Below are 11944 nucleotides of genomic sequence, written 5' to 3' on the forward strand. Positions count from 1 at the left end.
GGGGTGGCTCCAGCACCAGGGCCTGGAGCCCAGCGGGGTCTGGGCTCGGGGTCCGGCCAGCCTGGGGATGGCTCTTGTCTTCCTTGCCTTTCTCTCTCTACAGGTGAAGAAACCCCCCCCAGGGCGGTGGGGGTGCGAAAAAAACGCATCAGCAACAAAAACCGAGAGCCAGGAAATGTCAACCAGAAGGAAAAAGACCCCAAAAAATAAAATCAAGGCGAGAAATAGAAAACTGGGGAGAAAAAAAGATCTGGAAAACAGGGCCATTCACTGACTCGCAGCAGAACAGCGGCTGCCTTTGGAGACGGGGAGGAATTGCAGGAGAAACTGCACCCCCCAGTGTGGCGAAGGGGAGCAGATGCTGCTGGCACAGGTATTTTGGCAGAGCACACAGCAGCCCATCTCCCCACAGAAAACCCAGTATGAGTGGCACATAAACCAGTGTTCAGCCCTGAGAGCTGTGGAGTGAGACCCCCAGTCTGGATCTTCTGTGCTGCACGGGAAGGAAGGGACTGGGGACACTGGAAAGGTTGGGGAATGGGCAGTGGGGACACCCACACTGAGAGCTGATGGGGCTCAGCTGTGTCCAGCCCCTTCCCTATGAGCAGAGCATCCTACCCCAAAACTGCACTGCCCAAGGATGGTCCCTGGTGCGAATGGGAACGGGCTGGACAAGGGAAGCAACCTGCAGCAGCATCTGGGCTCCAGTGACACCACCAACCTCCTTCAGGTGTGGATTTAGGCAGGGTATGGGCGACCACCCACACTGAGGCAGCTGCTGCTGGGTCGCATCCCTGCAATTCAACTCCCCCTCCGAAAGGCGAGCTCGTCAAACTGCGGCCCAGTGAATGTGCCGGGATGTGAAAGAATCGTCAATGGAATCGTAAAAATGATGAAAATGGGCTTAGTGAAGCAGAGTCTGATGCGCAGCAGCAGCGAGAGAAGGGTAAGGAAGTCAAGCGATCCCTCGGTCAGAGGCCAGCGCAGGGCTGGGAGACGGAGAGCTGGGAGGTGCACAGAGGAAACGTGGCCAAGAACAAAGTAAGTGCCAAATACAGGAGCCGAAACAGAGCTTTCCCCTCCCATTGAGAGAGAAGTGTTGGAAAACCAAGCAAGATTAAAACCACTTTTCCCTGGAGAAATTCACCCACGTGTGCCACCGCTGCAGCCTCACTCGGTGCTTACCCGATCCCCCCTCCGTGGCTGTCCCTGCAGCGAGGTGGTGGTGTTTTACTCAGCTAAGACTCACTGAGGAGTCACCATCAAAGCCTCTGGCAGGACCAGCTCACCCCAGGGTCACTGTTTCACCTGACCTGGTTGGCTTTTGCCTTCCAATTTTAATCCCCCCAAACACGCACCGCTCCCTGGCAGAGCCCTCAGGGAGTCTCAGCGGAGGGACTGAGGTCTGAGGTAAGAAGAGGTGCTGCAAAGTCACCCTTGCTAAACACAGCTAAGCCTCTCCTGCCCCACTTCCACTGGGGAACCAGCACCCCTGCAGCACCCTGAGCTGCCAGCTTTGGCAGCTGGGGACAGTGGCACCCCTAACGTGAAAGGTTTGAGACGCAAACTTCAGACGAAGAGCAGGAAACCACAGGAGAGGTCACCACATTCACACTCATTCAGGTGGCCACAGGCCAGGAGCAGCACAGACACCGTCACCCTCACAGCTCTGCCCGGCTCCGCCCCAGGAAATGACCCCCGGGTTGGCACACAGGGACCCTTGGCTCTCTCTGTCCCTGGGCAGGGCACTTTCTGTCCTCTGAAGGACACAGAGCAGCCCACGCTAGAGCATGGGCAGCAAAGTGTTTCAGGCACTGAGCAGGACCTTCTCCAAGCCCAGCCTTCAATCCCTCTTTGCTTGCGTACCTGCTCGCAGGGCACACAGGCCCTTGCAGCCCCTTTACCTTTTTATTTCCTCCTCCAGGGACGTGGCTGATGTTATCTAAGGACCCGATTTTCGATTGCACCTTATCTTTGAAGTCCAGTTTCTCAGATTTCACCTCCACCTGGCCACCGCCTGCAAGAGAAGGGCAGGAGCTGGGTGAGATCCCGTGCAGGCTGGAGAGACAGCACCGAGGTCTGAGCTGCTGCTCCAAGGCGGCTCAACCAAAGCAGAGGGTGAGGACCAGGAAAACGGCAGCGAGAGGGACCCCATGGTGATTTGGAAAACCCAGGAGCCAGGGCAAATGGGAACCAAGGTGCAGAGGCTCTCCAAAGGATGCTGTGCAGAGCTGGCAGACGTCCTCGTGTTTTACAGGGCCTTACTCCCCTATTCAATCCCAATCTCAGTGCTGTGTTGGCACAGACGAGGGTGTCCGTGGGTCACACCAGATCCCTCCCCTGTTACCGAGGATCTGGCAGTGAGGGAGCTGGGCTCGATGCACCCCAGGGCTGCTCCAGTCACTGCTCCACATCTCTCCCCTCGCTCCCTGCGCCACCCCGGCCCTCTCCCCATCTCCAGACGCCCACCGGGACGCAGCAGAGCCGAGGGGTACCTGGTTTGTGGTGGATGTTGCCCAGGGAACCACATTTGGATGTCACGTGGCTCAGGTCGACCGGCTTGTAAACGATTTGGACCTGTCCGTGCGAGAAAGGAAAAGGCAATGAGCTCCTCGCCACCGCGGGCAACCTGGGGAGGGGGAGGCACAACACACACCGGCACCTGATCTGGATTCGAGGGAAAGGACAGCTTAAACCCCAGTAAGATTAATGATACGACAGAGACTCATCGGAAATGGGAGATCATTAATGCCCGTGTGCAGTAGCCTCTCTTTAACATGTCAGCATGCACAAGATCACCTCTCCACAGAAGGGGGAAGTAGAGGCAGTTTTAAAGTGCTTAAGTGAGAGAGAAAGTGGAGTGGTAATTAATTAAGATTTGCATACACATCATCCAAAAGGAGGAGATATACCAGAGAGAAAACGTAAAAAATAAATACCTTTTCTGGTGTAAAACATAAAGCTTATGTCCACAAAAACTGAAAGAACAGAAATGATCAATGTGCACAGAACTTTTAAAAGAGTGACCAAAATATGCATTTCTGAAAAATGCTGTAACGGAAATAAAGGTTAAAAAAAAAAAATCATCAAAAAAGGCAAAGCAAAGTCTCAATATCTGGTAGGATAATACAAATTAAAATGGCAATTGCACCGTATCAAACCACGACAGCATCTCACGATGTCACACCGCTTTGTAATTCCTTTTACCCGTTACGTCTCTGAACAAGGGCTCCAATTCCACTGAAGCCGCCCCCGTTCAGAGCGCGGCCCCGGCGCCGCAGCGGGCGTGGGGTCGGCGGCCTCTTGCGCACGGACAACCGGGTTACACGAGAGATGCACACACGAGGAGCGGTTACCGGGAGCCGTTTAGTGGTTACGGGAGCAGTTAAACACCACACTGGAAAACACCAACGACTGGAGAGGTCTGGGACCAGCGGGGATGGCAAACCACGGCACACACACACCAGCTACGGCAGGAGCGGGAGACGAGGGGGTGAGAAAACATCCCCAGAGCCCCAAAAATTACCTTGGACCTTGGTTTGGGACTCGCACCCGTGTGTGAATGAGCTATTGCTGGAGATAGCGGGGCTGTGCGGGAGAAATGGGATCATCTACACCTCAGGGTTGGTTCCTACTCGCTGGGCTCTCAGCCATAGCCTGGTTGCAAGGGGAACATACGCTGCTCTCTGTGCTTTCACCAAGCGCCATGGCGGGCACGCTGCTCTTACAGATCTCAGGAAGGATGTGCCAGCACCAAAGGGACCTCTGCAGAGGAGCTGAGCCCTCCTCTGGACCAAGGTGGCCGAAAGCCAGCACAAAGGATTCGCCTCAGTCACTGCTCTCCATCAGCCTGTGCTGACTCGGAAGCCCCGGGGTGAAGGAGCATCCTTTGGTTCTCACGTTGGCCCCATCGCCCTCAGAGCCAGGTGCTGGGCCGTGGGGTGGTGGTTGTGCACACCAACACTCCCCCCTCTCCATCACACAGCCACGAAAAGGAGAGGGGAACAGGGGCTCGGTGCCACGGCCACACCTGCGTGGACCAGAGATGCTCACACGTACCAAGAGGCACATGGGACAGAGCGGGGACAGAGAGAGGGGAGAAAAGCGGCCTGGGAGCACACTGCAGAGACAGACGTGGAGACAGGGCTGGGAGAGATCAGACGTTAACGCACTGGGAGGAGGAGAGCTGGATTCGGTCAGAGGCAGGAAACAGACCCCAGCAGGGCAGCCGGCGCCTTCCTAATCCCAGCCCTGACCCCAAGGGAGCAATTTGGGCACCGCTGGGACCTGGGACTGAAAGAGCTCCCATTTCCAGAGCAAGCAATCAGCAACTGCAACGCTTTCTGCTCTCATTCCAGTTGCCTTTTTTTACAGGCAGGACTCCATTAACCCTTATTGTCCCGCTGGGGAGCAGGGAAGCATCCTCCCCATTTCAGCAAGACAGGATAAGGGGCACAGAGTTGCTTGTCTGGGAAATCAGTGCCAGAGACCTGGGGATCCCACCTCTCAGCATCACCAATGCTTAGGTCAACTTTTGCCTAAGGCATCGCCTTGGCAGAGCACCCACTGGTGTAAAAAATAATAAATAAAGGTATATAAACCAACCCCAGGTTCCTGCAGCAACAGCTCATTCCTCTTGAAGAGCAATGGCTGGGCAGGCAGTCACTGCTGACAGCAGAGGAGGGTTTGTAAGACACGATGGTCATTGAATCGTGGTGGTCTCTTGTTGCCCCTCTTTTGGGGAGCCCCAAAACCCAGCCCCGCCATCAGCACAGCCTGCACAGCCACGCTCTGGCCATGTCAGGGCACGGCTTTGCTCTGAGCTCTCATCCAGAGGTGAGCTGCTGCTTTCTGTGTCAACACAGCCAGGCAGCGATCACGCATTCTTCAGCACGGGCAGAGGCTGGGGAGGGATCACAACCTCCAGCCAAAATTCCAGATAATTCGTAACCCGCTGCAGCTGTGAACACTCGCCCGTGGTGTGAGCTCTCAGTGGAGAAAAGGATGAGCTCACCACCCCGTGCTGAAGCCGATTTCCAGCCGCAGCACAGATGACTCCTGCCGAGCGCTAACTCCTGGTGTAACGAGGGGTCCACACGCACCGGGCAGTGCAGGACCCTGGGGTAAGAAAGAGCAGAACGAGCACGGACCCTGCTTCACAGAGGTGTGACCTCCGCAAAGCAGCTCCTCTGGCCCATTCAGTAATCTCACAGGGACATCAAATTTAAGGTGGAGGTTGCAAACCCAGTTATGTCCCAATGCTTATGTGCAATGCAATGCTCAGGTTCTCAGGGAGGGCGTCCACAGAGATCAAAAACAGCACAAAGTCCATCGGGAACACCTGAGAGGCACCAGATCGCTTCCTCCGATGGCCACAGACCAGGCAACCCCAGCCCCTGGGTCGCACTGTTTGGGGTCTCAGTGATGCTCCTTCCTTGGTCCATCATCTTTCCTGGACCCAAACTCTGTCTCCAGAGAGACTGGTGCAAATCCACCAACCTCTGTGGAGTTTCTCCAGGTTTCTGGCACAGTAACTGAAAGCTGAGTCCGGCTGTTTATCTGGGAACGGCTGGAAATGCCGGCATTCAAATCAATCAACTCAATATCACTTCAGGCTCAGCCTCCATGGCCACTGCCTGACATGCACCGGCCACATTCATCAGCAAGGAGAAGCTGAATATTTGCGTGGACCATACTTGCTTGATGGGAATGGGCAGGAACCTGTGCTTTTGCGTGTTGTGCACAATCCTGTGCAATTCAGCAGTACATTAAGCACCAAGGACTGTGTTTGCTTATAAATCTATCCATGTACTGCATCAGCAACTACATCACTGTCTGCTGAGGCCACCCGTCCTGCAGACAGTGAGGCATGAAGCCTTCCAGGTAGTGTAAAACCTTCGGGTTAACGGGATGTTTTGTTACAGACATGGTTTCTACCCGGGTCAGTTAGTTCTGTCCATGTCAGGCATGTACAGGACTTGTTAGGGTTCATCCAACCATGTCTCTTTGGGTTAATGGGGTTAAATGACAGCACGTCGCCAATCGCTATCTGACAGCAGGGTCGCTGCAGATAGCATTGGTGATTTAGTGTATACAACACATGCCACTAATAATAAGGATTATTACAGTGCATTCAAAGTGTGAAGGTACTCACACTGCCTCCTCCCGGGATGTGTTTGATATTATCCTTTGAGCCACACCTGGATTGAACGCTGCTAAAGTCCAACTTCTTATTAACAATCTGCACCTTTGGTAGCCAGAAAAGAGTCATTGCACGTCACCAATAGCTATCTGACGGCAGGGTCGCTGCAGATAGCATTGGCAGTTTAGTGTATACAACATGCCACGTATAATAAGAACTATTAGAGTGCATTGAAAGTGTGAAGGTACTCACACTGCCTCCTCCCGGGATGTGTTTGATATTATCCTTTGAGCCACACTTGGATTGAACGCTGCTAAAGTCCAGCTTCTTATTAATAATCTGCACCTTTGGTAGCCAGAAAAGAGTGCGAGAAACAACATGACCATCTGCAGCTTGACCACGCGTTACAGCCCTAAAAGCAGGAATCTGCCTTCCAGTGTCAAGAGAACAGAAGAAACTCTGGCTTGCTGCACAGATTTGTCTACTCATGGGTTGGAAACTGAAGGTGGAGGTGGGCAGGTCAGAGCTAGAGATTGGATATGTCTGGCTAGCAAAGCAGCCCTGGTTTCCAGGCCAGCAACAGCAGCAAAAAAGCCAAGTAACCCTGTTTTCTTTCACTGAACAAAACAGGGAAGTTGCTGGGCAGCAAATGTGCTGGAAGGCACCAGTGGTCTGAGACTCAGCTTCTGCAGAGCCAGTGGAAGGAGGAAGGATGGAGCTGAGAGAAAAATGCCTGCTCAGCTCCATCTCCCACGCTGGGCTGCATGGCTCCTCTCCAGGACAGATACATAGCCTCACGTTCCAGTAGCTTGAGCAAACTGGGCAAACCGGTGCTGCAGGCTGGAGAGCAGAAGTTGTGTGTCCAGCACCATCTGGGAGAGGATGCCTGAGCTCTGCAGGGCTCAAACTCCCTCTACAGTTAACAAAGAGAAAAAGCAAACGCTGCCAGGGATGCAGTCCCATGCCTGCAGTACTCAAGTGCTGGGTAGATGAGGTGAAAGGGGCAGCACAGACCAACCCCAAAGGCATCCATCGCATATTCCCAACCCCATCCTGGGTGGGAGAGAAGCTGGAAATGGCTTGGATCCACACACCATGATGCTGCCTTCACCCTCCAGTCCCAAGGCCTGTCTGCCCTCTCCCCACACACATAGACTTTTAGATTAATTAATTAAGCTGTTTCCCATTAGGGTCTGTTTTCCCTATTTGAGGTTTTTAAGGGCAGCTACGCCGGAGTGACCGCACACACAGGAGCAGCTATTCCAGACAACACAAAGATGAGGATGGTCCCTGCTCCTTCCCCTACACGGACCGGAGTGGCTTTACAACCCGTGCAAGTGTAAACCAGAGGTAAATGCAGGTCAAAACCAGCAGGCACACAGGCCTGTGCTCCCCCTGAAGCAAGCCTGAGACAGCATCCTGCAGGAGAGCAGCACCACATCACACTGCACATGCAGTCCCTGGGTGACGGCATCCACGACGCTGGCTGAGTGGGCAACCAAGTCCTCCGTTTCAGCACGTCCCCTGCTCCTGTTGCAAGGGGAGCTCCTCGCTACACCCTGGTTCTTCAGCACCAGAAACACCAAGGCTGATATGCACCTCCAGCATCATTTTCCAAGCTCACACCAACTAACCCTGCACGTCAGGATCCAGTTGTGCCACACCAGGCTTGGCCAGGGCAGTACCCAGTGATTCAGCAACAGCAGAAGTGCTCAGACAGTGCACAAATACTGGGTGACATCTGCCCTGGCTGACTCCTGGCGTGTGTGTCCCGTGTACCTTTGCTTCCCTAGGCTGGGGGTGTGAAATCTGCACGGAGAGCAAGCTCCAGACCCATTTTCTTGCCACCCTAAAATCAAACTCCTTGGATCAGCCCCTTCTGCCCCAGCTGCAACCGTTCTAAGAGCCTCCTCACGTCCTACAAAATCCCCACCGTACCATCCAACCACTCTCCCCTGCAAAGAGCAATGAACTGTCCCAAATCCAGCTGCTCTTACTCTTTTCTTGCCCGAGAGAGAAGCTGACAAAGAAAAAAAAAACCTTGTAGAAGCTGGATTTAAAAGAACAAGCAAACCATGTAACCAATTCACAGTTAATGGAAGGTTTTCCTTCCAAAAATCTCTGAAAAGCAGGGGTTTGTGGGGGCAGCAGGAAAAACTTGCGCCTTGTGCTAAGCGGGCAGGAGGGCTGAGGCCCCGGGACAGGGGCAGCAGGAAGGATGTGCTGCTCTGCTCATGATCGTGGCCAGAGCAGCCCTGCCCAGGCTCCAGAGCCCCCCTGCACTGCACTACAGAGCAAAATGTGCATTGCCATGGCAAAAAAACGCACATGAGGAAACAGAAAAGCACGCTGCTATTTAAGATAGGGAAGAGAAGCCATCTCAAAGCCTCCCCCCATGCCAAAGTCAAACATTCAGAGACACAGAGCTACCCAGTCACACAAAATGACATGCACCGCACTCCGGGAAGGTTTGTCACGGCTCTGTTGCATTAGCAGCCACACAGCAAGGTCTGCAGGGCAGTGTTTTCCCACTAGGGCAGGCAAGCACAAGCACACGGGGACTCCTGACTGCATTGGCCATCACATGTGCAGTTCTGCCATTTACCATCTGTGCAAGAGCCACCAGGCCTTCACCAGATAGAGGAACGAGGTGCTTTCACATCTCCACCCATGCAGCAAGGAGGATTTTACAAAAGCCTTGGGACACAGCCACACAGTGCAACGGAGCAGTGCAGAGAGGCCTGGATGGGTGCTGAGCAGCCAACATCCCAGCTGGAGCTGTGTAACTGCTCACTGCTGCTATGGGGCTGCACAGATGGATTAGCTCACACCGCTCCCTCACTCAAACTCTCCGCTGCTGGGCTTGCACAATTCAACCCCAGACCCTCGTGCCCAAGCACTCGGAGTTCACTTTGCTGCTGGTGAAACAGCCTCTCTGGTGTGTGATTGAAAGGATGACAGCGCCACCAGCTCTGGCTGTGCCAGTGCATCACGTAGCAAGGCAGTGCCTGATGGCAGAACTCAATCCAAAACCTTGCCAACAGAGCTGGATCCAAAATCACAACGTTCTGAAGAGCTCTTGCAGGGAGGAGACCATCCTGTATGCTCACTACTGAAGAAACGGAGGCAGCAGTGACGGGACTGCTCCAGAGCACACAGTTTGGGATTCAGAAACACAACCCTGATCCTGTGGCTCGTTCAGGGTTGCAGGTCACAAGCTGCTCTCCACAACTGGACACCACGAGGGAACGTCATTCCCCTGGCAGCCAGTCCATACGCTGATGTGCCAGCCCACGAAAGCCACATCTCAAGCTCTCTGCAGTCCTCTCTGGGGGACAGCTGTACTGCACTAAGCCAGGCAAGCAATTTCAGGACAAGCACCCAACCCAAACAGCCCCAAAAAAAGCCCCCAAATCAGAATCAGGCTGGAGATCAGCAGAAGCGTTGCTGCCCACTGCTGCACCCCTGGCCCCGGCCGGGCTGTGCTGCTCCAGGGAGGGCTCTCCCCTCCCAGACGCAGCACCCAGCACCCGCTGTCCCTGCAGAAAGCAGAGCCCACATTTACCTTGCCACCTCCGGGTTGGTGCTTCAGGTTTTCAGTCGAGCCGATTTTGGACTTGACGTTTTTCAGATCAGGCATGGGTGCGGCCGAAGGTTGGATGCGGCTCTTGGCAGACGCAGGAGATTTCGGTGGTGTGCGAACCACTGCCACCTTCTTGGGCTCCCTGGCTGGTGGGGTGGGCAGAGAGGGAGTGCGGGAACGGCTGCCTGGAGTCCCGGGGGAGCCGGGACTGCTGTAACCGCTTCTGTCTCCAGACTTTGGCTGCTCACCTGAAGTTTGCAGAGGAGGGCAAGCACAGAATGAGCCGTCTGGGTACACAACTCCTTCCCCACGCACCGCCTGCATTTATGGGGTTGACCTCCCTGGTCCCAGGGCCCACCCCGCTACTCCTAGCGCAGGCCATCGGCAGGAGGGAGATGGCTGCACCTTCTTCTATTTCATTTTGAAGTGAAAACTGTGATTAAAGGCAATCTCTGAGTATTTCAGAAGGAAGATGGTCTTCATTGTCTGGAGCATTGGTAAGATCCCCCACCCTAGCGTGACATTAGCATGCATGACAAATTACAGACAAAAGACAAACAAAACCACTTTTCTATTAGAAATCTGGAAGCATTCTTACAAAATTATTTTACGTAATTAAATAAGGCTGAATCACTGAGCAGCTTAGACCTGTCCCCAGCCTGAAAAGAAACGGAAGAAGAAAAGAAAACCCTTAAACATCACCTTTCTCAGACTTTGCTGCTGCAGGAGGTGGTTTTTTCTGCTCCTTTCTGCCTGTTTAATGAATGAGAAAGATGCTTAAACATAATAAAGCTGGAAATTTAATTGATTTAAGGTTTTATGCAGCTCTGCTTAAGTATGAAAAATATATATATTCAGTGAAATGCACCATTTTAATGGAAATTCACAATGCCTTATGCTTTCTGGGGTTTTCTTCTCTGAGAATAATGGGCTAATCTCCATTCCTGCAATCGAAGAATTGATCCTCTTGCCCCTGGTCTTTGTGAAATATTGTCAAGAGAAAAGGAATAGATGGATTAAAAAACTGGAGCTGCCTAAATCTTCCAAATTGGAGGAAATCTCAAAGGGATAAAGCAACTGCCCTCTCCTACACGTTGGCAATTATATGAACAGAGCAGATAAAGTAGCATCCAAAAAGGCTCCCTTCAGAGGATTTGTCCCCAGCTCTGCTCCCACTGAGCAGCTCCGATCACCACAGGGACCTGAGCCTGATGGCTGTGTCCTTGCTTAGCACTGTGCACAGTCCCAGCACTGGGGTAAATTTGTTCAACACCCCTACATCGCTGCATGGAGAGCCTGGGAGCACGGCCAAAGCAGAGGCTCTGGAGCCCGAAACACCATGGGAAGGCAGCAGCACGCCGCCCTCGCCATCACTTACCAGAGCTGGGAGGTGTCTTGGGGGCCGTGGGCGTCTTTGCCGGGATGCGCGTGGCATTGGTCGAGTTCCTCTGAGCCTGCCCGCCCGCAGACCGCGGCGTGGCCGTCTTCGTGCCGCCTCTCATCTCCTGGCCCTGGGGACGCAAGGGGGAAAGGCCGATGCAGGGGAATCTGCGTGGGGATGGGCTATCACCCCTCATGGAGCAGAGCCACACAAGACCCTCCTGCTTCCTGCCCTGACGGCCACAGGAGCTCCCACGGGTTTCCCACACGCAGGCATCTGCGATGTGCGGGTTCAGACCCCGTCCATCTCCCACCACGGCGCCTGCCACAACCCCTGCACGCTCACTCCTGGGCTGGCAGAGCTGCTGTGCTGCTTCCCCATGCGAGTTCTTGGCTTCAGCTGCATTATTCACCACACACTCGGGCCTGGTTAAAGACGATGCTCAACCCCTTTTCAGTCTGTTCTCTGAATTTCCTTGTTTTGTTTCCCCTGTTGTGCTATAATTCTGCACAGAAGTAAACCCACTGACTAGACCAGAGGCTCCACTCAGGAGTACAGTGCCAGGCTCCAAACACAGAGAAGCAGCTCTGTTATCCCCCCTCAGGTAATGCACTGCTGTCACATGAACATCACCTCTAATGGCAATACGCTGATCCTGCAGAAAAGCCTCCCCATATCCATCATTTTCTAACGCTGGTCTGTGTACACCAAAACCATGCAAGTGACACTTCACAAGCTGACTGGTCCCAAGGCAGCAAGAGAACCAGAGCAGAGCCATCGCAATCCCTATCATGGCAAAACCATATCCATCCTCTGCAACCTACAGTCCGCTCTTTCC

At 53.7% G+C, this 11944-nt stretch overlaps 1 protein-coding gene across 1 annotated transcript in view; it reads right to left on the reverse strand.

The window, feature by feature from the left end:
- The window catches only part of MAPT (microtubule-associated protein tau), a 25332-nt gene that overhangs the window by 572 nt on the left and 12816 nt on the right, over positions 1 to 11944 (reverse strand). Inside the window, exons 6-11 of the mRNA XM_010187323.1 lie at positions 11104 to 11236; positions 10428 to 10478; positions 9708 to 9973; positions 6395 to 6487; positions 2496 to 2577; positions 1905 to 2017 (exon numbers count right to left, since the gene is read on the reverse strand). Coding sequence (XP_010185625.1) covers positions 1905 to 2017; positions 2496 to 2577; positions 6395 to 6487; positions 9708 to 9973; positions 10428 to 10478; positions 11104 to 11236 — 738 coding nt within the window. The remainder of the gene's footprint in view (positions 1 to 1904; positions 2018 to 2495; positions 2578 to 6394; positions 6488 to 9707; positions 9974 to 10427; positions 10479 to 11103; positions 11237 to 11944) is intronic.

This window comes from Mesitornis unicolor, unplaced genomic scaffold (assembly GCF_000695765.1).
Source record: "Mesitornis unicolor isolate BGI_N332 unplaced genomic scaffold, ASM69576v1 scaffold10036, whole genome shotgun sequence".
NCBI lineage: Eukaryota > Metazoa > Chordata > Aves > Mesitornithiformes > Mesitornithidae > Mesitornis > Mesitornis unicolor.